At 41.0% G+C, this 22,349-nt stretch overlaps 1 protein-coding gene across 3 annotated transcripts; it reads right to left on the bottom strand.

Annotated features, from left to right (window-relative positions):
- Positions 1-330: 330 nt before the first annotated feature.
- oprd1a (opioid receptor, delta 1a) lies at positions 331-21,869 on the bottom strand. 3 transcript variants are annotated; one of them, XR_004615442.1, is made up of 4 exons: positions 21,413-21,869; positions 10,833-11,188; positions 8,021-8,681; positions 331-342 (listed from the first exon to the last, which is right to left on the bottom strand). XR_004615442.1 is itself a non-coding variant. In XM_034600461.1 (3 exons), exons 1-3 carry the CDS (start codon positions 21,658-21,660, stop codon positions 8,152-8,154), a joined length of 1,134 nt encoding a protein of 377 aa, XP_034456352.1. In that variant the 5' UTR covers positions 21,661-21,869; the 3' UTR covers positions 7,496-8,151. The 3 variants fall into 3 exon arrangements, 2 of the variants coding, with proteins under 2 accessions (XP_034456352.1, XP_034456353.1); XM_034600461.1 differs by lacking the exon at positions 331-342 and having other exon boundaries at positions 7,496-8,681; XM_034600462.1 differs by lacking the exon at positions 331-342 and having other exon boundaries at positions 7,496-8,681; positions 21,404-21,445.
- Between the last annotated feature and the right edge of the window lie 480 nt (positions 21,870-22,349).

Below are 22,349 nucleotides of genomic sequence, written 5' to 3'. Positions count from 1 at the left end.
CCGTGTTGAAAATCTCCTAGACTGGAAGAATAGTGTTAAAGCATATAAGAAGGCCCTCCACAAAGCAAGAGCCGCCTACTATTCAAAACTAATAGAAGAGAATAAAAACAACCCCAGGTTTCTCTTCAGCACTGTAGCCAGGCTGACTGAGAGTCACACCTCCACCGAACCCAGTATTCCTCGATCCCTAAATAGCAATATCTTTATGAATTTCTTTAATGATAAAATTCTAACTATTAGAAATCAAATCAACCATCTCCTGCCCTCAATTGGCACTAATACCCCATCAAGAATAGAAAACTCAGAAACGGCCAAGAATCTTACCAATTATTTAGACAGCTTCTCTCTGATCAGCCTCGATCAGCTGACCAAAATAATCTCATCTTCTAAACCAACAACTTGTATCTCAGACCCCATTCCTACAAAATTACTTAAAGAAATTCTGCCCCTAATTGACAGTTCATTACTGAACACAATACATCTGTCATTATCATCAGGATATGTACCACAGTCTTTTAAAATAGCTGTAATCAAACCCCTCCTCAAAAAACCCACCTTAGACCCAGAGGTTTTAGCCAATTATCGTCCGATATCTAATCTCCCCTTCCTGTCTAAAATCCTAGAAAAAGTTGTAGCCAATCAGCTGTGTGAGTTTCTCCAGGAAAATAATATATATGAAGACTTTCAGTCAGGGTTTAGAGCCAATCACAGCACAGAGACAGCCTTGGCAAAAGTCACTAATGATCTTCTAATAGCTTCAGATCAGGGGTTTGTGTCTGTCCTCGTTCTGTTAGATCTTAGTGCAGCATTTGACACAATTGACCATAATATTTTATTACAGAGACTAGAACAGTTAATTAGCATTAAAGGAACCGCCCTAAAATGGTTTAAATCCTATTTTTCAGACCGCTCCCAATTCGTGCAAATTAATGATGAGTCATCTGTGCGCACCAAAGTTAACCATGGTGTTCCACAAGGCTCTGTGCTCGGCCCAATTTTATTCTCATTATATATGCTTCCACTTGGAAACATTATCAGGACACACTCGGTAAATTTCCACTGCTATGCGGATGACACCCAGTTATACTTGTCAATAAAACCTGAACAAAGTAATCAAATAACTAAACTCCAAGCATGTCTCAAGGACATAAAAACCTGGATGACCCGCAATTTTCTCTTATTAAACTCAGATAAAACAGAGGTTCTAATACTTGGCCCTAAACACCTTAGAGATACATTATCTAACTGATATAGCTGCGCTAGACGACATTGCCCTTGCTTCCAATGAAACAGTCAGGAACTTGGGAGTGATCTTCGATCCTGATTTATCCTTTAATTCTCACTTAAAACAAATTTCTAGGACAGCCTTTTTTCACTTGCGTAATATCTCCAAAATCAGACATGTCCTTTCTCAAAAGGATGCAGAAAAACTAATCCACGCCTTTGTTACATCCAGACTGGATTATTGTAATTCCTTATTATCAGGCTCCAGCAGTAAGTCGTTAAAGACTCTGCAGCTTGTCCAAAATGCCGCAGCACGTGTCCTGACAAGAACCAAGAAAAGAGAGCACATTTCTCCAGTATTAGCTTCGCTACACTGGCTTCCGGTTAAATCTAGAATAGAATTTAAAATTCTCCTCCTCACCTTCAAGGCCCTTAACAATATGGCACCATTATATCTTAAAGAGCTGTTAGTACCTTATCAACCCACTAGAGCACTGCGCTCCCAGAATTCAGGCTTACTTGTCGTTCCTAAAGTCTCTAAAAGTAGAGTAGGAGCCAGAGCTTTCAGCTATCAAGCTCCTCTCCTGTGGAATCATCTCCCACTTTCAGTTCGGGAGGCAGACACCATCTGTACGTTTAAGAGTAGGCTTAAAACCTTCCTTTTTGATAAAGCTTATAGTTAGAGCTGGTCCAGGCTTGTCCTAGACCTGCTCTTAGTTAGGCTGCTATAGGTCTAGAAGGTCGGGGGACACATGACACACGGAGCTTCTCTTTCCAGCTTCTCCTTCCTCTTCTCAATCGTTATCACATCAAAGGAATTCATATCCCATCAATACATGTTACTGACTTGACTTCTTCCCCGGAGTCCCTTTGCCTTATCGTCCGCAGATCCAGGGCCGCGGCTGTGGCCACATCATGGATTAGGATCTGTGGATCACGTATCAGAGGTCGTAATGGTGGATCCAGTATGGCGGATTCTGCATCGTGATAATAAAGGCAGATCCTTTATCGTGTTGGCATCAGATACTGGTAGTGGACCACGACCGAGGTGGCAGCTGATGATGGATCCTAATGGCGGCAGTGGACAATGACTGTGGACTATAGTGGCATCCGATCTTGATGGTGGATCATGATCTTGCTGGCTGCTGACCATGGACTATGATTGCAGCAGGACTGCTCGATACATAGTATTTCTCCTCAGACACTTGACCATTAATGACATTAATCCACCAATTCACTGACCTTCAGTTATACTTCAAAATGTTTACCCTAATCAATGCTGCTAAATCCTTTATCTTGATGTTCTCCTTTACACTTGACATCCATTGCACTTCTGTCCGTCCTGGGAGAGGGATCCCTCACATGTGGCTCTCTCTGAGGTTTCTACCTTCTTTTTTCCCTGTTAAAAGGGTTTTTAAGTAGTTTTTCCTTACTCTTGTTGAGGGTTAAGGGCAGAGGATGTCACACCATGTTAAAGCCCTATGAGACAAATTGTGATTTGTGAATATGGGCTATACAAATAAAATTTGATTGATTGATTGATTGATGTAATTTAGAGGGTAGGTTGAAGACTAGAATGAGGGGTTCGGTTTGGTTCATTGTAGGGCCCCCTAGCTCCCTTTTGCATGTGTCCCCAAAAGTCCCTTGAAACATTCCTGCTATTCTTTGTAGGTGCATATTACTATTTTGGTAACATTTCCATAAATACTGCGAAATACAGAACCACTGACTTCAGACCAGGTTAACTTTAGTCAACCAGGCAGATCATGAAGGAATGTGCAGGCAGTGCACCTAACAACACTTCATTTTGAGACCAAAACCCCCATGGAGCCTCCATGGGGATGCAAGTGTGGATGCAAACTGCTTTTCAATGGAAAGGAAAATAACAACTGCATTGGTCTGAAACTATAGCAATAATACTAGTGTCATGTGCAAGGTGTAAGATAGGGCCCAACGTCTTGCTCTCTATCAACAAAGACCTCCTCTTAGTCATAGCAAGTGTTATGTGTGCATAAAACCAACAAAAAAACATTAGTCAGGCTTTATTTGCCAACATAAATAGACTTTGTCATTTGAATGCTTATCATATGTTTTCTATATGTACCCTTTGTGACCTGATAGGTTACATGTGACTTCAATGAGACAAGGTTTTTCACCAAGATCTTGGGATATAAAATAACTTCAGCAGCAGCCCAGTATCCTGCATATTAGAATACATACATACAACGACTGTTGAGTATCACACTAGGGATATGAGCCTTCCCCTCAGTTGGTAAAGTGGCCAGCCTCAGTTGGTCTGCAGGGAGGCTTCTCTGCTGTTGTGGATAGAGCAATCAGCATAATTGATAGGTGGCTGGTAGTGAAGGAAACTTCCGTAATAAAATCGAAATTCTTCATCTCTTCAAGCTAGAGCACTCTGTGGTGCTGCCTGTCTCCATGGCGACTGGATGCTGGTCTGAATTTGCCGAGTAGATGCAGAGTTGGATGCTTAATTTTCTGAGAGCGATGGAAAGCACACCCAGGCACTCACTGCAGCCTGGGGCCATCGTTGTGTTTATCTCCCTTACATTGCAATCCCATGGAACGACGACGACGTCGGACTCTGAAGCACTCTCTACTTTTCAATTGAATCATGGTGTTGCAAGATAGATTACTCCATTATGATCCAATCATTGTCAAGAAAATACCATGCTTTCCTGATCGCACTAGTTTCCAGGAAACCAAACCAGAAGCTTTTAAAAAGAGAGCTCATGCAATTTTTCTATCGGCTTCATTTTATTGAATTTTTGCCAACAATCTAAGTTAGGCTTTAAACATTAGAAATGTTTTCTACAACAAATGCACATGAAGAAGCTAACACAACAAAAGACAGACTATAGTGTCAAGTATCATCAGCAGACAATTGCCTTACACACTGTACTGTAGTTATTGGTTTTACAGATAATTTGCGTCTTACACAAATGTCGAGTTTTTATATTCACACAAGCTTTTTCGGTATTGAGTTTACAATGTAAAGCAGTTTTATAGCAAGTAGAAAAAAAAGGCAAAACATTTGATGACAATATTACAAGGTAAATAACAAAGTACTGAAAAGAAGGATGTGAGAGCAGAGGAGACGGAATAAAGGTGCAATCAGTAATATGAAGTCTTCATTAACACTTCAGTAGCTCCTCTAACATGTCTGAGCAACAGCCTCCGCTCCGCTACCTCACCTCCCACGTGCTTTCCTCCCATCCCTCCCACACACCTTATCCACACAGTGTCGTTCATCAATAGCTAAGTTAATTAAAGGGAACATGATAAAACAAGGCTTGAATGAGTTACTACAGAAAATCACACTGGTGTCCACAAACATCCATGGGGTAATTGACAAAAACCAGACCCTGTTTCCAAGTTTTACATGTAAGCACATTATCCATATTCACATATCAATGTTTGCCTTGTAAAGACAGATCCTGTGTTTGAGTTGCCATGACCACAACCTTAACCCTATAGTGACCAGGTGAGAATTTAAAGAACAAACAAAAATATATCTCTTGGAAAGTAATTCAGTTTTTTTTCTGTGATCAGTTATTTTCAGTGTTTTTAGCCTGTGATTTTTTTCCCCATCAATGTTTTACGATGCTTAATATTAATATTCTCATTAATACTCTGCACACAAATAAGCTCTGGTGAAGGTTCTGGTGACTGATTAACTGAATTAAATCTCATTATAGAGAATATTTTAGTAATCAATTTTGATGGCGTGCTGCTGCCGCCTGCTTGATGACTCTAATTTATCTTGTGCTGGCATTCAAAAACATGGGTTTTAGGGGGTAATTTGGGAAATGTTTTTGACATTGACATTTTGATTGGCTGCTGTTTGCTCCTCCATATTTCATGGTAGTGAAGGTCAGAGGGTATGGCAGCTGCAGGAGAAGAGTTTCATTTCCGAATGGCCTCAGGTGTGGAAGAGAGTGATTGCAAATCTGCGAAGCCATTAAGCCAAAGTTGGATGTCCGGCATTGATCGTAACACTTGGATGCCTCCGCTACTTAGTTATTGTCACTTTGTGCAACGAGATGGTGAATGTTCCTTTTGAACTCGACTACACAGAGCAAATTCAGTATCCAGTAACAATTTGAACGTTGAAGAATGACAAATTATCGACAATGAGGCTAATTCTGTTCCTACAATTTGATGAAAACATTTTCAATTTTTCTTCCCCATGTGATAATTTTAAAGAAAATCCATTTAACTCACTCCCGCCCTTTAATCCTACTCTGAAAGCATGTGGTTGATTACATATATTTTAACCCATCGATTAATCAAATGCGCTTTTCCCCTAAAAAATTGATTTTTTTTTTGTTAGGAAAACTATTTTTCTACATGCTGCCCTTAAATAGTTTGATTTTGCAAAAATAATGAGAGACATTCCACCTGACAGAGGCAACACTTTTTTAAAGCTAAGCAGAGAGCGGGTATATACAGTACAGTACACTTTAAATCACCACTTTCCTTGCAAGAAAAATATTTAGGAATGTATCACACTGTAAAATTGCCAATCTCTTGCCGTACACAGAAAAGCAAATGTTTACTGTTTCTGTCTCTGTTGGTAACTCTGGAGTTAACCCACAAGCAACTGTTGAATCTGAATCTTCCTACTTTTAGTTCTCCGTTTTTTTCATGAGCTTAATGCACTGTACTGAATTAATGAAATCTAGTGTGAAGAAAGCACAGAAAATCACAGGTTGATCTTTTAGTCATTTTTGGCTGAAGACAAATTGTTAAAATGTAAAAGCTTTATATTATCTACAAATTCATTCTTTTTTATTATTTACCTTTTTGGATTTATTTTCTGTTTGAATGTGCTTATTCTGCTTCAGCATGCTTCAGAATGCCAACTTTACATTCAACATATATTTAACATAATGTGTTAACGTGTCAACACAAGTGTATTAAGCCTTTAAAATAGTTGCACATGAGAGCAACAGCAATCAACTCTGCATTAATACTGCTGACTCATCTGTTATGCAAAGATGAAATGTTCATTAACTTCACAGCACCTATTGATTGATGCCTATAAAGGGATTGGTGTGAAGATCCATTGGAGTAAATACATTACCCAGAATAATTTACCCCTCTGGTTAATGCCACTCAGTATCTCTTCAATCTGCTAAAGATTTTCAGTGAGACAGATGACAGCCCTTTTTACCCATTTAAATTGCAGAGCAATAATCTTCTTGAAGCAGTTTGTTTGCGGACATCAAGACAGTCATCTTTATCAGCACTTTGATGGAGCTGCTCTCAGTCGATGCTCTATGACTATATTTGATGTAACACCGAATCCAATAAGGAGTCAAGTGTTGTTGGCGCCAACAGGATTCTTCAGTGGCAGGTTTGATCATTCTGCAGTGATTCTGCTCGGAGGCTCTCTTTGGGACCGACACCCTCCATGAAAGCTCCTAATCTCACTTTCAACACAGTTGATGGTTGCAGACATTTACATCAGTCTAAAGCAGGAATAGGGAACCTTCAGCCAACAGGTTATATACAGTCTGCAAGACAGTTTGATCCGGCCAGGAAGGCATCTCATCAATACAAAATAGGCAACTCAGAAATACAAAAACAATTCATGAGAGCAATTTCTTCATGTCCTTCAGGGCGGTCCCTTCTGGCTGTATGCCTGTCAGCGCACTGTCAGAGTAACAAAACACACATGTTCTATTATGTGTCATCACTGACAAACAGCATGGTAAATGTCAAGAAGAGAAAAGATGATGCAAAATGTTGCGAAGAAGGCAAATCTCAAGCATCTTTACAGCTGGTAACATGTGTAGCTCATCTTTGACGACAACTGTTCTTGGATAAAGTTAACGGTCTTCAGCGAAGATTGTGTGTCCAAAAAGCAGCTTTCACAAGACCACATATTGATCGAGACAATGCTACACACGCAAGTTTAGCTAATAGCTGGTCTTGTTGCTGCTCAACCTGACAAAGTCACATTTTTCTAAAGGGTGAATTACTGATATGGCACAGGATATTGAAAAGAACAGAAGGGCAGCGCGCGACAGTCTTTCTCTATGGCCTTTGAGCAAGTTGTTTTGCCTAAATCCAGCAGGCGAAAGCATCATCACTACCATCTGACATCAGACGTCTTGACAAAGAGAAGCAGTTTCGGCCATCATATTATAGAGGTTAGTGTGATATGTGTTATTATAATAATAATAATTTAGAATGGCCTAAGGAGGAATTTTATAAAAGTTGAAATGGCTCTTGATCAGAAAAAAGTTCCCCATCCAAGAGAAAAAAGAAAAGAAAAGCTAACCTCTATAAGGCTTATTTGTTTTGTGTTGATGTAAAGTTTTGTTTCTGATGTGTAGTTTTCCTTCAAAGTACTCCATCACCAATATCTCATTTGCTTCTCTGAATGTACAGGCAAGTGTTTCTTAAAAGGAATAACAAAGTCTGCCTTCAAAAGGCCAATGTTTTATACTGTTGCACAAGATTCATCTTGACAGAGCCTGTCTGATTCAGTACAATGCTCTTTGATGGGTTGTGTCTGCTGATGCATTCGTTGCTCGACAAGGCAGAAACCTGCAGGTGTTTCCTTGTCTCGTTTTTCATCATCAAAAAGTCCTGTTATCTTAAATCATGGTCTTCTAGGTAGAGAAATCATGGAGGTGGAGATTTAATTTTTCTGTAACCTGGCTTTGTTATCAGAACTTTAATAGAAATGTAAGATCAGAGTGAAACAAATTTTCCAATAACTTTAGCTGTTCCTGTGACTCAAACTGGAGACGATACGTAGTTTGACTGTATTTTGACACTAGCTTTTCTTGTGGAGATATTTCAAAACTCTGTTGTGGAGATCTGAGTTTCCTCCGATTGCAGATCTTGTTGGATCCTCCTTGAGCGAGAGCCATGGGGGACCCCGTCCATGCCTAGTCATGCTGGCTTTTTCATTGCTTCTGTTGGAGCACAGACGGACACAGGCTCCCTGGTGGTGTTGCGGCCTCTGCTCAGACTGTTCTGCTCCACATGGGTGCGACAGGGGAGGCAGAAATCTCTGAAGCATCGCTTGAAATTTTCATCCAAAAATGCATAGAGCACAGGGTTGAGGCTGCTGTTGGTGTAGCCCAAAGCGATGCACAGGTGCCAGCTGGCTATCACCAGGGGATTCCTCGTGTCTATCTCCACCATGGTCTTCACGATGATGAAGATGTGTATGGGGGTCCAGCAGATAATGAAGGCAGCCACAATCACCAGCACCATGCGGGTGATGCGGCGCATGTTGCGGTCTTTCTCTTTTGAGCCTGAAAGCAGGCGGACGCTCTTCAGACGAAGGATCATCAGGCCGTAGCATATGGTGATGACCATTACAGGAACCACAAAAGCAAAGATGAAGACGCAGATCTTAGTCACAGTGTCCCAATACCAATCCGGGTCAGGGAACTTCAGCATGCACATGGTTCTACCTGGAAAAGATGGCAGAATTAGTTAATGTAGGGTTGCACTATTAATGCCAAGAAACTATGGGAAAGGCATGGTTGTAATGCTAGAAAAGAATGACTCTTTACTATGTCTAATTTGAAATACTTCAAGTGAAAAGTTGGCAATAACTGGAGACAAGATAATGTTTTTAGGTAACCATGGTCTTTCTTGTATGGGAGGTATTCATGGTATGGCAAAGTAACGAAGATCATTATATACTAAGTGGAAAAGCAGTGTCTAAGGGACACACTCCAAAGCAATTAATTTCCCTAACTTTAACGTTACCTGGCCAATCACTGCCTGATTATCAGTTTCGTTAATTAAGCCATTTGGAAGGAAGGGTTTTTCTCAAGTTCTCTGTTTGGTCAGGAGTGCCCACTTGTGTGAACTGAGAGTTATATAACACTTTGCTCCATAAATGGCACAGCTGGCTCTGAACATTGGCACTGGATGTAAATTGTGTAGTTTATCCTATATGAACACAATTGCCAGGAATATAGGTCAGTCTTTTGGATCAGTTCCTTACACAAGGTTTCCCTCCTCTCAAGATTAATTTAGTGACATGCAGAGTCCCAGGTAAGCGCACTCACCAAATGTGAATGAACTAGGTCTACCTCTCCTCAAGTTTCATCACTATTACACCTTCTGGTTAAATGTATATACTACTTTTCACAATTCTTTGATTTTCTCTCAACATCCACTGATGCTGTAGCGCTACACAAGAGATGTGATGATACCGGTTTTGGCGCCAGGGACACTGTCAAGCTGAACTTGGCAGCAAGCGTTAACCCCTAAGAGAGTCCGCAAGAATGTGGCAGCACATTGTCAGTATCAGTATTTCTGAAAATCCATCTAACCAATCAATCATCTTGTCCAATGAATTTGTGACCAACCCGAGTAGGCATTTAGTTAAGTGGAGGACAATCTTGCTCTCTCAGGTCCGGATTTGTGTAGATCTTATCCCACCTGTCTTCCTTATCTGTAACTATTATACTACAAACTGATCTATGGCTGAGTAAAGTCACATGACTACCTCTAACGGTAAATCCACTTCTTTGAGGCTGCAGCAATGATTTGTTGGTACTTATCTCTAACACCAGCTGAGACACACTTCACATAACAAAAGCTACAATAAACTGAGTCACATTTACGCTAGTGCAGTCAGGCTGTTGCTACATTGTTGAGTATGCACTGGAGACTGTCGAACTGAAAAATTACAAGAGGGGCATTCAGAGAGTAAATACCTCCGCCAAGGACCAACAGTCGCCTCATGAAACAACATTTAAATTCACTAGAACTGGATTTTTATTTGGTTCAGCACGACATTGTACAAACTCATGCATATCAGTCACCCAAGCATTACTGACAGTCCTGCTAACTAACAGACAAACTAAGGAACACAGACAAAAGCATAACCTCCTTGGTGGAAGTACCTAGCTTCAATTCATTCATATAATTATATGGTATTTGTCTAGTGAAGGACCATGGATTGGGGACGGACGATGGATCTCAGGAGCAGGAAAAAAATCCAAGCCCAATTTTGGCCTAACACTCCAAGATTTAAGTTTAGGTTTTACCAGATGGTAAGTTTCAACAAAATATATACAATAAAATATATACCTATATCAAAATATTATAATTTAGTACTCTCCCTATCTCCCATGGTCTTATTGCTGCCACAAAAAACTATCTATAAGAAAAGCTGACTCACTCAGCTCTATGGTCGGTTGAATAGTATTTCAAAAAGTACATTTTTCAGTTGATCAGCCTCTGGCAGATGGACACTGGTATTCTCTCAAGAGAATCAAGAAAGGCCTCCGTGAGTATAACAGAAGGTTTTTGATTCTGAGCAATGGACCAAATTATCCACAATGGATCATTTTGGGACCTTGAGTGGGAGTGGATTCATAATCATGGTTGTTCTTGCTTTTCCTTTGTGTGCCATGTACCCTCTAATAAATGTCTTAAGGATCTTCTCAACTGTTAATTACATCCTTTTTCCAGCACTTGGTTGAGCCATATAGAATCAGCTCTCACTCACGGCTGAATAAAAAAACATATATAGTAGTAGTATGTAGTTTTACTTCTTTGAAGAAATTGTACTTTAAAGACAGTCTAAGAAAATCCAGTCTCACCATTGTCTGCCACTTTGGTCACAGCCATGACGATAATGGGAACCCCAATCGCTGACGACAGCACCCAGATGAGCACGTTGATCAGCTTGGCCTTGACTGGCGTACGAAACTCCAGCGCCCTGACGGGGTGGCACACGGCGATGTAGCGGTCCACGCTCATCATGGTGAGGGTGAAGATACTCGTGAACATGTTGTAATAATCAATGGCAATAATAAGCTTGCACAGGACTTCCCCAAACGGCCAAGTGTTCATGAGGTATTTGGCACTTTGGAAAGGCAGCGTGCTGGTGGCCAAGGCATCGGCGAGGGCCAAGTTGAAGATGTAGATGTTTGTGGCCGTCTTCATCTTGGTGTACCTAATTGTGATCGCAGAGCAGAGAAAAAAGCATTAACAATAAGGAGCTGTGGTAATGAGAGCAGCTGCTGGGTATGAAAGTCTCTGTTATGGGATGTGGGGATTTGAAAGTGGCTCAGATGAAGAGTTATGTCCCCTGTGCTATAAATGTGCAGTGCAGAGTTGTGAATGCACAGTAATATGCTAATTCATCACAGCTTAGATTTTTTGAAAATGAGTGATTTGAGATAATGGTTACAATTGGGTTTGTTGGCCTCTGATCAAGCAGCTTATTTGCAGGGAAAGCACCAGAGAGCTGTGTCCGTTTTTGGGGAATCCCTCATCACAAACCATGTAGGCTTTTTCTATCCTGTACATAAATCTCAGCTGATTTTCTAGGGGATAAATTGGGACATCCAAATACAATCCAATTCACATTCCCTGAACACCGCCCAGAGGCACAAAGGGCAAACATGAGGGACCAGAAGGGTTTAATATACCATATATTGTACACTGCATATTACAATGCGTCATGCACACTGTATATATTATACCATATAGAATTCCACATACTTATTATGTCCTTCTACTTTGTAAATGAATGATAGAGAATTGGTTGTATTAAAAAGGACAGCACATTCTACAATGATTAATGCATCTGACATTTTAATGGAAAAAAGAGAAAAAGATGGGGGGCTCTATAGGAAATAAATTGAGGGTGTAGGTTGTAATAGTAATGGGAAGGGGCGGCATTTTTTGGAAGCAGGGGGTTTCGGTTATAACCAAACACACAAACGCAGACTCCACGGAGTCACTTGTAATCATTTAACTCATCCTTTCAGACAATAAAAATGAAACCAGATCTGCTGTGTTTGGGTTGAATCAACACCGTATCTTAAACTCAGACAGTTATAATAATAAATTACCCAACGATCGACCACATCAAGCAGTGATCAATAGAAACAGGCAGATAGAGGATGGGAAGGAGGGGTTACATATGTCCGTGAGCTCAGTCAAAGATTATGCATGTAGCGTGCTCTCATGCACACCCTGAAATACAGGCACAGAGAGAGACAAGACACACAGTGTGTTTTATCATGGCTATATGTGAAGGTGTAGACACCATAGCAAGAACCACAGGCAGTTTTGAGTTCTTTGGCAGGTGTATTTATGTGTCTCTCTGTCACTGATTTCACAAGATTTACAGAAGATTTGCTCAAGAAAATGCTGATATACAGCATTGTCAGACTATTAGGTATCACTGGTGTGTGTAATGAGATGGTGTCATTAATACAGTATCAGTCAAACACAAAACAGTGAAGACATGACCTCAGTGGGATAATTATGTTAGCTTCATCTATTCCTCCAAGGAAGATTTACAGTCTTGTTGTCACTCCACGCAGAGTGTAACAGTGCTAATTGGACATCTCCTCAGTGGAGCAACATGCTTTATGTAGGCCATTATTTCTTTGCTGAAACTGTTTTCATTGCACTGTGTCACAATTTCAACATAAGCCTTTCATGGAAAAAACACCAAATCTAACCCATGACAATAGAAGTGCCACAGGCACTTGATTCATTTCAAGCGGCTGATGGTGTGCCCTTGCAACATTCGACATCTGTAGTCTCTCAGGAAAACTGACTCAGCACCTCGTGACACTTATTGTGTCATCCTTCCTGTTTTCCTCTTAAAGCTAGAGTTGATGAGCCTGGAAAAGCTATCAAAAGAAGGCTGCATTTTAAAAGATTACGCTCATTTACTTTACTGCTACTATCATTCCTTCTTTATAAGGGTATGTCTCTCCGGCTTAGCACTCAGGTCATTTGCAGTGGGAACATGGGTAGGGTGTCTGTTAAATGATTAGTCTCTTTATTTATTGATGGCTATCGAGATGTAAAGAGGATTTCAACAAGTAAGATAAGATGCGTTTCAGGAACAACTTACCACCCCTACCTTTAACCCGTGATTTAACACATCAAAAACTTGGGTTAAATTGTTAATATTTATTTTTAGAGCCACTATGATGACACAACTAATTATGCCAACAGGATATGAACAGCTCATCAATGGTCTGATGATTCTCAGGAAAGTTCTGGAGATTAATTTCTCTACAATTTCTAAGCAGAGTTAAGGATGTTTATTCACAACGGACGTCTGATGTTATGATATACTGATTAAGTAGAAGTCCTACCCAGTGATTTCGATATGTTTCATGTGTTGGGGTTTGAGTTTTTAACTCAATTTCACCTCACTACAGAGTTTGCCTCATGTCTCTTTCCCAGGACCTCCCATTCAACTGCCCCATTTTATTAGACTACACCTCAACGGTGGAGGATGAAGTCAGGTCTATTTTTTATTTTTGCCAATTTTTCAATCTGGACAAGAAGAAACAGTAAAACAGTAAAGTCAGCAGCAGACAGATGCTTCTGAACATTCCCTTGCATGTTTGATCATCCTGATCCGACGCCTGTATCAGGGTTACACTTAAAGCAAAAGACAGGACTGAGCTTTTGATCGTTATGTAAGGTCTGTCTATGAAGCAGGCACTATATTAATGCAAAGCTTTGAACCCCTGGAAAACATTTTAAAAAAAGCCTTTGCTCAGAAAGTCTTGGACATAAAATGGCATCAGACAATATCAAAACTGCTTTATAGCCTCATACGCAGAACAAGGGCTGCTCTTTGTTTAGTTTTGTATCTCAATCTGTTTGAAGCCATTGATTTCGCACACCTAAAGCTCGCCTTTTCATAAGTGAATCGTGATTCAAAAGACATCGCTTTCCACTCTGCCTAATCCAAGCTGATAGGGCGGCCCCGCACAAAGCATATCCAGCTCCATGGCAAAGCTTCCACTTCCAACCTCCCTTGAGTAGACAAGGGTTAATGTGGACCTTGAAGCTTTACCTGCATCTGGTTAAAAGAACAAAAAGGCTGCAAACTACCATGTGACAGAGGGCTCCCTGGCCTTCATGTCTAAACAAACAGACAGCCTCCACTGACAGAAGAAAGTATTGACCAACCTGACCTCTGATCTCTGGAGGCAAGAACATGTGAACGATTTCTGCCTGTTCACCAAGATGGAGTGCCATTGATCAGAGTCCATTCAGTTTGTCATTAATCAAATGCCACCAGCTTGGCACTATTTAACTGCCCACTAACCAACAAGAGTTGCAAGTGAGGTTTTCCATGTCAAGTCCTGAAACTTACAAAGCACAGTGAAAAGAAGACCATCCAATGGGTCCAAATTTTTGCTGTAGACAAACAAATTATCTAATTTAGTAAATTTGTTCCGAAAATATAAAACGTCACACCTTTTCTCTAAAAGTACAACTTGATTTGTTTAACTTATTAGTTTTAATCATTCACCTTGGATATTACTTATTTTCACCACATTTCCAATGATTATAAGATGATGAGATGGACGTATCTATACAGTGTGTATTTGTGTGTCCATCTTAGTGTGGACCAATTTTTGTATTTGACCTTACTCTGGGATGGACCTTCAAAAGGCTGTTTGATGGTTGAAACTTTGTTTTAACAGTTCTGCAGAATGGAAATATAATATAGAAAACCCTTGTCCTTAATGCCACTGATGGACGTTAGGTGAACTGCAGTCATCCTGGTGATAGTGTTACTTGCACTATATGAGCGAGCAAGAATCCTATGCATCAGCCAAAATGAGATTGACCTGCATCATGTTGATAGATTAGGTAACTAAAATGACACTGTTTTTACACATATACATTAGTTTGACTATAATCTGTACCTGAGACTAGAGGCTATTCAACTCATCAGTGCTGGCACACGCATTGAAACAATAGTGTGGAGATAAGTCTGAATATGTGAGACTGTAGTTTGACTGGTGTGGAGTTTCTGTTGGAGTCTGTGCTGCGCTGGAAACTGCTCGTTTCTTGATATTAGCAGACTCCATAACAGCAAATAACCTTTGCTAAACGGAACAAGTCTCTAGATACACGTGGTTACACATCCCACCCCGCACCCACCGAATAAATTCTCAACCTGTGAGAAACACTGCTGCAGGCTTCATTATCGTCATCCTGTGTCATGCTGACCCCACTCTGCTTTGTTGGGAAATGAAGAAATGGCTGAAAGCGCTGCACACAACGAAGAGGAGTAGTTGGTAAAAGAAGAAAATTGCACCAGTGCTTTACCATTTCTGAAGTGTGTATGTGTGTGTTTGTGTGTGTATAAAATTAGTGGAGCAGTCGAAAGATGCAATAGAGCTTTGTAGATCGACACACTCATCACCATACAACCAATGCACATAATGCGATCATCCCTACACCTCAACTTTTTGTTGTATTTGTGTAAAACATTTGCAAAAGTTAGTTACAGCTTTCTAACTGACAGGCTATCATGTCAGGCTGTATTTACGCACGAAAAGAGATACGTCAGTTTGAAAAAGAAATTACCGTCACTACCCACATAATTCAATAAGTCCGTCACATTAACACGGACTACATCAACACCCACAAGAGGGCACTACAGAGTCAAGACTTTCTGACAACAACAGACATAACGATGGTGTTGGAGGTTGTGATAATGAGCATCAGCCATGTTGAAATTTCTGACTCGTGGCCTTTGATTGTCTTGCTTGAACTATTAGCTTCACTGCCCCTCATGATTTCCATGTGGTACTTCTCCATTTTGTCCATATTAGTAAACAAATACAGATGAATGCAGTAGTATGGATCAGGGCCGTCCTGGCTGCACTGTAAAACATCCGGGGCTGATCTTGTCCATTATATTGATGCTAAATCCTACTGGCGCATGAAGGCAACATTGTCGGTAATACAGAATTCAAATTTTTAAAGTTTATCCAAAAGCATAGATTTCTATATGTTGTTACTAAGCCCGTTGTTGCTTGTTATTGTACTAATAAAATCATTATTAAAATAACCAGGCCTTTATCCAGTCCATCTGAGCACCCTAAGAGATATGTGATGCCTCCACTTCTGCAGGCTGGACAGTTTACACAACACAATGTCACAAATACTGTAAATCTCAAATATCATTTTTTTATTTCATAACATGAAAGTACAGCCCGAATGCCCAAGCCAGGCGACACCCATGGTATAGATTAAAGGCTCCGTCTCTTTCCGTATAAATATCTAACGTTGAGTATTATTGAGCCTGACAAAAGTAACTGGTTAAAGCTAAGTAGTAGTTCATAGACATACCATGCCACCTCTGTTAGTTTCTGTCGGTCAGCAAGCAACACATCGTCAGCAACTCAAAGTTTTACAAAGTCAAAATGGAAATAAATGATAAATGACTTAATCAGTTTCAAAAAATTAATTAAGCCTTCTGAGAGTGAATATATGTAACAAGAGCCGAAAAATAAGCTTGAAAACAAATTCAGCAAGTCAAAGAGAAACAGAAAGTAGATATATAATATAATATATTCACATATACTTTAGCATTTTAGCATTTGTATTTAGATCAGTCCTGATCCCTCTATGCCGACTGCTGTTACACCACATGATCTGACCCCATCAATCCTGTCAGTGCTCGTATAAAAGGCAAGCTCGCCTTCCCTGTTTCCAGGGCTGATGGCCTCACACACAAAGACATACATGCTGCTCGGGCGAGATCGAAGACAAGCAGTGAAGACGCTGTGGACATGTTGACTCAGCCCAGGAAATAAACTGGCTGACTGTCTGGCATCTCACGCACACACACACAGATACACGCAACTTTTTTCAAATTTCCACTCCAGTCGCTCAGAAGCTTTTTAACTCATGCTTTAGCCTTAGCTTTTGTCTTTGTTACTATATAACCACTGATGTCCAGCATAGAAGCGATGTCCAGGATCTGCTGCCTTGCCTGACTCACAAGCAGCAGATCATTTAAATGTCCAGTTTCATACAGACTAATCCATCCCTCCACTAGCTGTGCATCCAATTGATCTCAAATGGGGGCCACTTGACAATAAATTGCCAGTTGCTATCTAATAGGTGTGATACGAGGAATGGGAGGCGAGGTAGGGGATTGCTGGGCGATAAGTGGAGCCGTGTGATGCTGACCTCTCCTGCGTGACAGAGTGGACCATCTCCAGAGGGGTCCGTGTCAGCCTCTCCATCGGCAATCAGACTGAGAGCCCTCTGTGTCACCCATTGCCCAAACCACATTGGTGTGAGCATCCATGCAGACGCTGCTATGAATGGGGTTTGTGTGCATCTGAGTGTCTCGAGTACCCAAGAATCTAACTGGAGGGAAATATGCAAAATGTATAGCCTTTGCTATATTTATATACTGCCTGATGTGGCAGGAAAATAAATCAAAGCAGGATGCTTTCTAATGGGCTGTCGTAATGAGCTAAAACAGAATCAATTCTGGGCTTTGATTAATCTGTGAAGCCATTTATCAACCCAAATCACCAAAGACACTCTTGTTCCAGCTTCTGAGGTGTGATTATTTGTTGCTTTTTTTGTTGGACGGACTACAAACTATTTAAAGCTTTACATTTCCTTTTTTTTAAAAACATATTTTCTCCTTTAATAATAGTGAAATTCACCTGTCACAATACAACAAAACCCTATTCTTCACATTTCTCGTTTTGTTTGAGGAGCACTGAATTTTCTGATTGCTGTCGACTCAGATTAAGGAAAGCAACAAGTGTTTTCAGTTTAATTATGAGTTGTTTCTGTGTCTCATGTTTTCCCACTCCCTATGTTCTGTTTCCTGTTTTATTTTGTAGTTTGTGCTCCTATTGTGTTTTCTTTCTTCACTTCCTGTCTTTGTGATTGTCTGCAGCAGTCCTCATGTGTTCCACCTGTGTTCAATTGCCCCTGCCTTCCCTGTGTGTATATAAGTCTCTGTGCTTCCCCTCGTCCTTGTTGGTTCGTTGTCTTAATGCCTCATCTCCTATGCTCGCGTCCCCTGCATCGTCTCGTCTCGTAAGTTTCTAGTGTTTTCCCCTGTGTGCTCTTAGTTTTTTCAGTTTTGACTTTTTGAGATTTCTCTGTTTGTAGTTTTCTCCTGCTAAGACACTTTTTGTTTAAAACTCTGCATCTTGGGTCCACCTGCATAACCCTACCCTGACATTTATGATGCACCTTGAGTTGAAGGTTTTGGCAAAGGTCCCATTTTGAATGGAATTCTGGAAACAAGAGTTCTCCATTCTGATTGGCTGGATGATTTAGACTAACTTTTAGTACTAACTAAGATGTAGGGAGTTTGTTTGATGCTCTAATTAGACTATGGGTAGTAAACAGCAACATGGAAGCTTTGGTTATTTGTGTAACAGACCACAGTTGATCCGTGTTCAACCCCCAGATTTCTGATTAATTGCAAAGTTTACATAATATATACAGTTTTACTGTTGCTGTCACCTTTTAAACTAATAATAGCGTAAAATGTAATCCACCAACTGGTAAAAACAGTAAGAAGAGAAGCCTCCCCCATCATTTAATCATTGGAGCATTTTGGCTTCCCAATTAAATATACTGATGACACGACAAGACCAGTGTTTCCTACATTATTGATTCAGTCTTTGACAGTAACATGGGTGCACACAGTTGGCTCTCACGTGCAATAGAGCCCAAGTGACAGAGAACTCCAGTAAATACCTCTTGCGGATACAAACCCAACTGCAGCTGAAACTATGAGGTCTGACTGTTTCAATGGTAAAAACTTTATGGACGATAGCACGAGCATGTGTGACCGAGGGAGCATGAGGCAAATAGCGCTACAGACAACTCTATAGGAATCAACGAAGCAAAACCCTGTGTGTCTGAAGTGTCTTTTTTTTTTTTTGGCGAAACTGCTGATCCGAAAAATAATCTGATGCAAACCTAAAAACCGTGATCTGATCCAAACCCTGAATTCTATGATCCAGTGCACCACCAGTAACCATCAACAACAAAAAAGTTTGGTAGGTACAGTGATTGTATATAAAGATGGCATGACACCCAAAAGTAAAGCCAAAACTCAATCAATCTCCATCACCCCCTGGTGGCTGGCTGAAGTATAGGTTATTAACTCCACCCCTGCCATATTAGCAGATGGAACATGGACCTAACTTAAAAGTCACATCTGATGTATCATCCCTAACTTGCTCCTAACACCAGTATCAACAGGTGTCACTACAGTCAAAGTCTTGAGGATTGAAACTTTTAGCTGCATATTTGTTACTATGCCTCAGACGTTATGATTTATTGTTTATTGTTGTTAGTGTAGACTAGATCCAGTGAAGCCACTTTAGTTTTCAAGTGAACAAATCAACAGTGTGCACCAAAGCACATTACAGGAAGACGAAGGATTTTACCATGTGCAAGTCAGTTGTTTAAATTTTTGGCTTCACATCACTGTATCTGTATCACAGGTTTGTTGTCTAAACTTGCTGTCTAAGCTGAGCAGCTGTTCCACTGCAGATAATACATTCTGACCAGGATGGTGAATGTGTTCAGCTCCCCTCTGCCTCTGTCTGGCATCACTGAAGAGTCCTCTCATTCACACGAAACACAGATGCCAGGCGAAGCGTTGTGCACTGTTTGATTCACTGCCTTTTCCCAAGCTCCTGTCAATCCCCTTTTTGTCTCCCTTTTACCTCCACCCCTCCCTCTTCTCTTCCTTGTCTCATGTGTCTTGGCCTGCCCATTAATTTCACTCCGACTTCTTGAAAAGAAATAATGGGAAGAGTTAAGAATAAATGAATTTTTCTTGTTTCAGTATCTAAAGCTTGGCCTCAAAAGCATTCGCTGGAGTCTTTTTTCCTGTAGGCTACTTTGCCTTTCTTTTTTTCCTCTTCCTTGTACTCCCTTGTCACTCCCCACACTGTATATATTGAAACACAACCACGGTTCATTCTACCTGCTTGTTTAATTCTTTGACCTGGTGGAGTAATTAATGCTTCAGGTGATATTGGAGGAACATGTACAGGGAATGTTTGAGATTAGCAGGTAATTGCCACGATGATGGACGACAAGCAGAGCTGTTGCGAAATATATAAGCTGTTTTATTTCCGACAAGCTTACAGGTTAGGGCTGGGGGGGCTTCTTGGGAAATGACAGGGTGCTTGTATCTAGTGGGAAAGTGGTTGCAGGCTTTATTATATTGGTTTTAGAGCTGAATGGGGAAGGGCAACTGTAACCTTGGATAAGAAATTATGCTGCAAACATCCACTAATGAACAAAATCAATTTATACCAGAAAACTCTATTGGTCAACACAGACCACATTTCAAGAGTCTAAAACCACCAACACTACTTTCCATAAAAATTTAAGCCAAAAGATAACACATTCAATTTAAAAACGGGATTATGGTCGGCTTCATTACTGTTTATGAGCCAATAAGGAGACCAACACATGACGCAGACTTTAATTTATAGCGAGAGAGCCAACAATCCCATCAAACCAGAACACAGGAGTGCACATTTGATGGTCCACACATCCAAGTGAGCTAATGGTGAAACTTGTTTCCTGCAGCCCTCTTTGGCCATGGCGCAGTCGAGTCAGACTGAATCGAGAGACGGAGATGACAGGTTGGACCAACCTTCTTCTGCATAAAACTTGCACATGTTGTCGCTTGATGCAGGAATAATTCAAAAACAATTCCATTCCTTCTGCAGGGAACCCTGGGTCTCTTGTTTGGGACATGCACACAAATAGAATGCAGCAGCCACAGCAATGCAAGCAGGGACAATTAATTCTCTCTCTCTCTCTCTCTCTCTCTCTCTCTCTCTCTCTCTCTCTCTCTCTCTGTCTGCACAGTACAAATGGTGCAATTAATGTTGATTTTAGTTTGAAAGATTTCGGTTAATGACATATCCATTCTACGAGGTTCTGTTAATTTTTACAGGTTTCTAAACAAAGCTACACATTATAATTCTATATGTAGGTTTGTTGTCTAGAAAGATTTGAAGTTAATTTCCTCTTTCAAACCTTTCGATGAATTAGAAGCAATTTGTTTGGGTCTGTTTTCAGTACTTTTTATAAAAATGAGAGAAATAGATTAAAAAACAAAGTTAAAGAACAAAATGAAGATTCATGTTTTGGATTAAAATGCACCAACTTGGTTTTAATACTCTCAATACTCAAATTTTGATCATGGGCGATTCTTTTTAGGGTTATCATAAGGCTATTATAATAAGAACACCGTGAAAACACCAGGAGCGCAGTTTCACATGTAAATCTGGGCTGTGCAGCTCTTATCAAATCTCATTCCAACTTTGACGCAGGTGTCACGCTCAAACCCAAAGACTGTGATGCAAACAGTGTTTACCTGACCACCCCGTACATGACGAGGATGTTGCCCAGGAGTCCCACCACGCAAATGACGGAGTAGAGCGCCGTGATGGATATGGCTATGATCATCCCCCCGGCGCTCCTCGCCGGGCTCTGCCGCTCCGTGTAGTTCTGCAGCCGGTCGTCGCCCAACAAGCCCTCGTCCGGGAATGTGACATTGAAGGGGATGTAAGAGTAGAGGTCGGACAGGGAGAGCTGATCTCCGGGGACCGTGTAGGGCTCCATGCTGCGCGCTCGCTGTGGCTCTGTCCGCTGCGGCCGTGGCGCGGAGAACTTACTCACACAATCAGGCTTTGTACGTGGAGTTGTCCGGTGGAGCAAAGTGTGTCCGAGTTTCCAAGGACAGTGTGCAGAATCAGAGAGGTTTGCATGAAAAGAGTTGAGGATACTGATCCAGATGGAGGAGGAGAGAGTGGTACCTCAGCCAGGGTCGGCTGCATATGCGTGCGCGTGTGTGCGCGTGTGTGCGCGCGCGTGTGTGCGCTCTGGCTGTGTGCACACATCTTATACTCTCTCTGATCCCCTCCTTACAGCACAGGGTGCTCTTTTGCGCCGACGTCAAAGACGCGCATTTGCTTGGGTGTCAACACTCAGGGAATGGCCAAGTGATGGCTGCGCCCTGCCTGAACCTATACGGTAAGTATCTGATACAATCATATTATACAATCACATGGGTATTTCTTATCTTTAGAACAAAGATAGGCTCAAGAACAGTCTTGAACTGTTTGAAGAGTATCAACCAATCACAAGCATCGGTGCAGGAAAAGACAATTAACACTTCACAATGTATGGATCCATCTACGTATTCCTTTGGTCTCCAGGTGTGGTGAACCTCAAGGCAGAGGATACAAGCAGCAGGCTTACATATCTGAATGCAGGCGCATGGTTGAAACTGGTTACAATCTTCTTAGTCT

The sequence above is a fragment of the Hippoglossus hippoglossus genome, chromosome 11 (genome assembly GCF_009819705.1).
Source record: "Hippoglossus hippoglossus isolate fHipHip1 chromosome 11, fHipHip1.pri, whole genome shotgun sequence".
Taxonomy (NCBI): domain Eukaryota; kingdom Metazoa; phylum Chordata; class Actinopteri; order Pleuronectiformes; family Pleuronectidae; genus Hippoglossus; species Hippoglossus hippoglossus.
Note: the sequence above shows the minus strand (reverse complement) of the source record. Positions and strands in the feature narration are given on the sequence as shown.

Excerpts from the sequence above, each read along its gene's own strand:
- oprd1a (XM_034600461.1), bottom strand. The coding sequence starts at position 21,660 with ATGGAGCCCTACACGGTCCCCGGAGATCAGCTCTCCCTGTCCGACCTC. Across the intron at positions 11,189-21,412 it reads GTCATGTACGGGGTGGTCAG|GTACACCAAGATGAAGACGG; the intron begins GTAAACACTGTT and ends GATCACAATTAG. Across the intron at positions 8,682-10,832 it reads GACCAAAGTGGCAGACAATG|GTAGAACCATGTGCATGCTG; the intron begins GTGAGACTGGAT and ends CATCTTTTCCAG.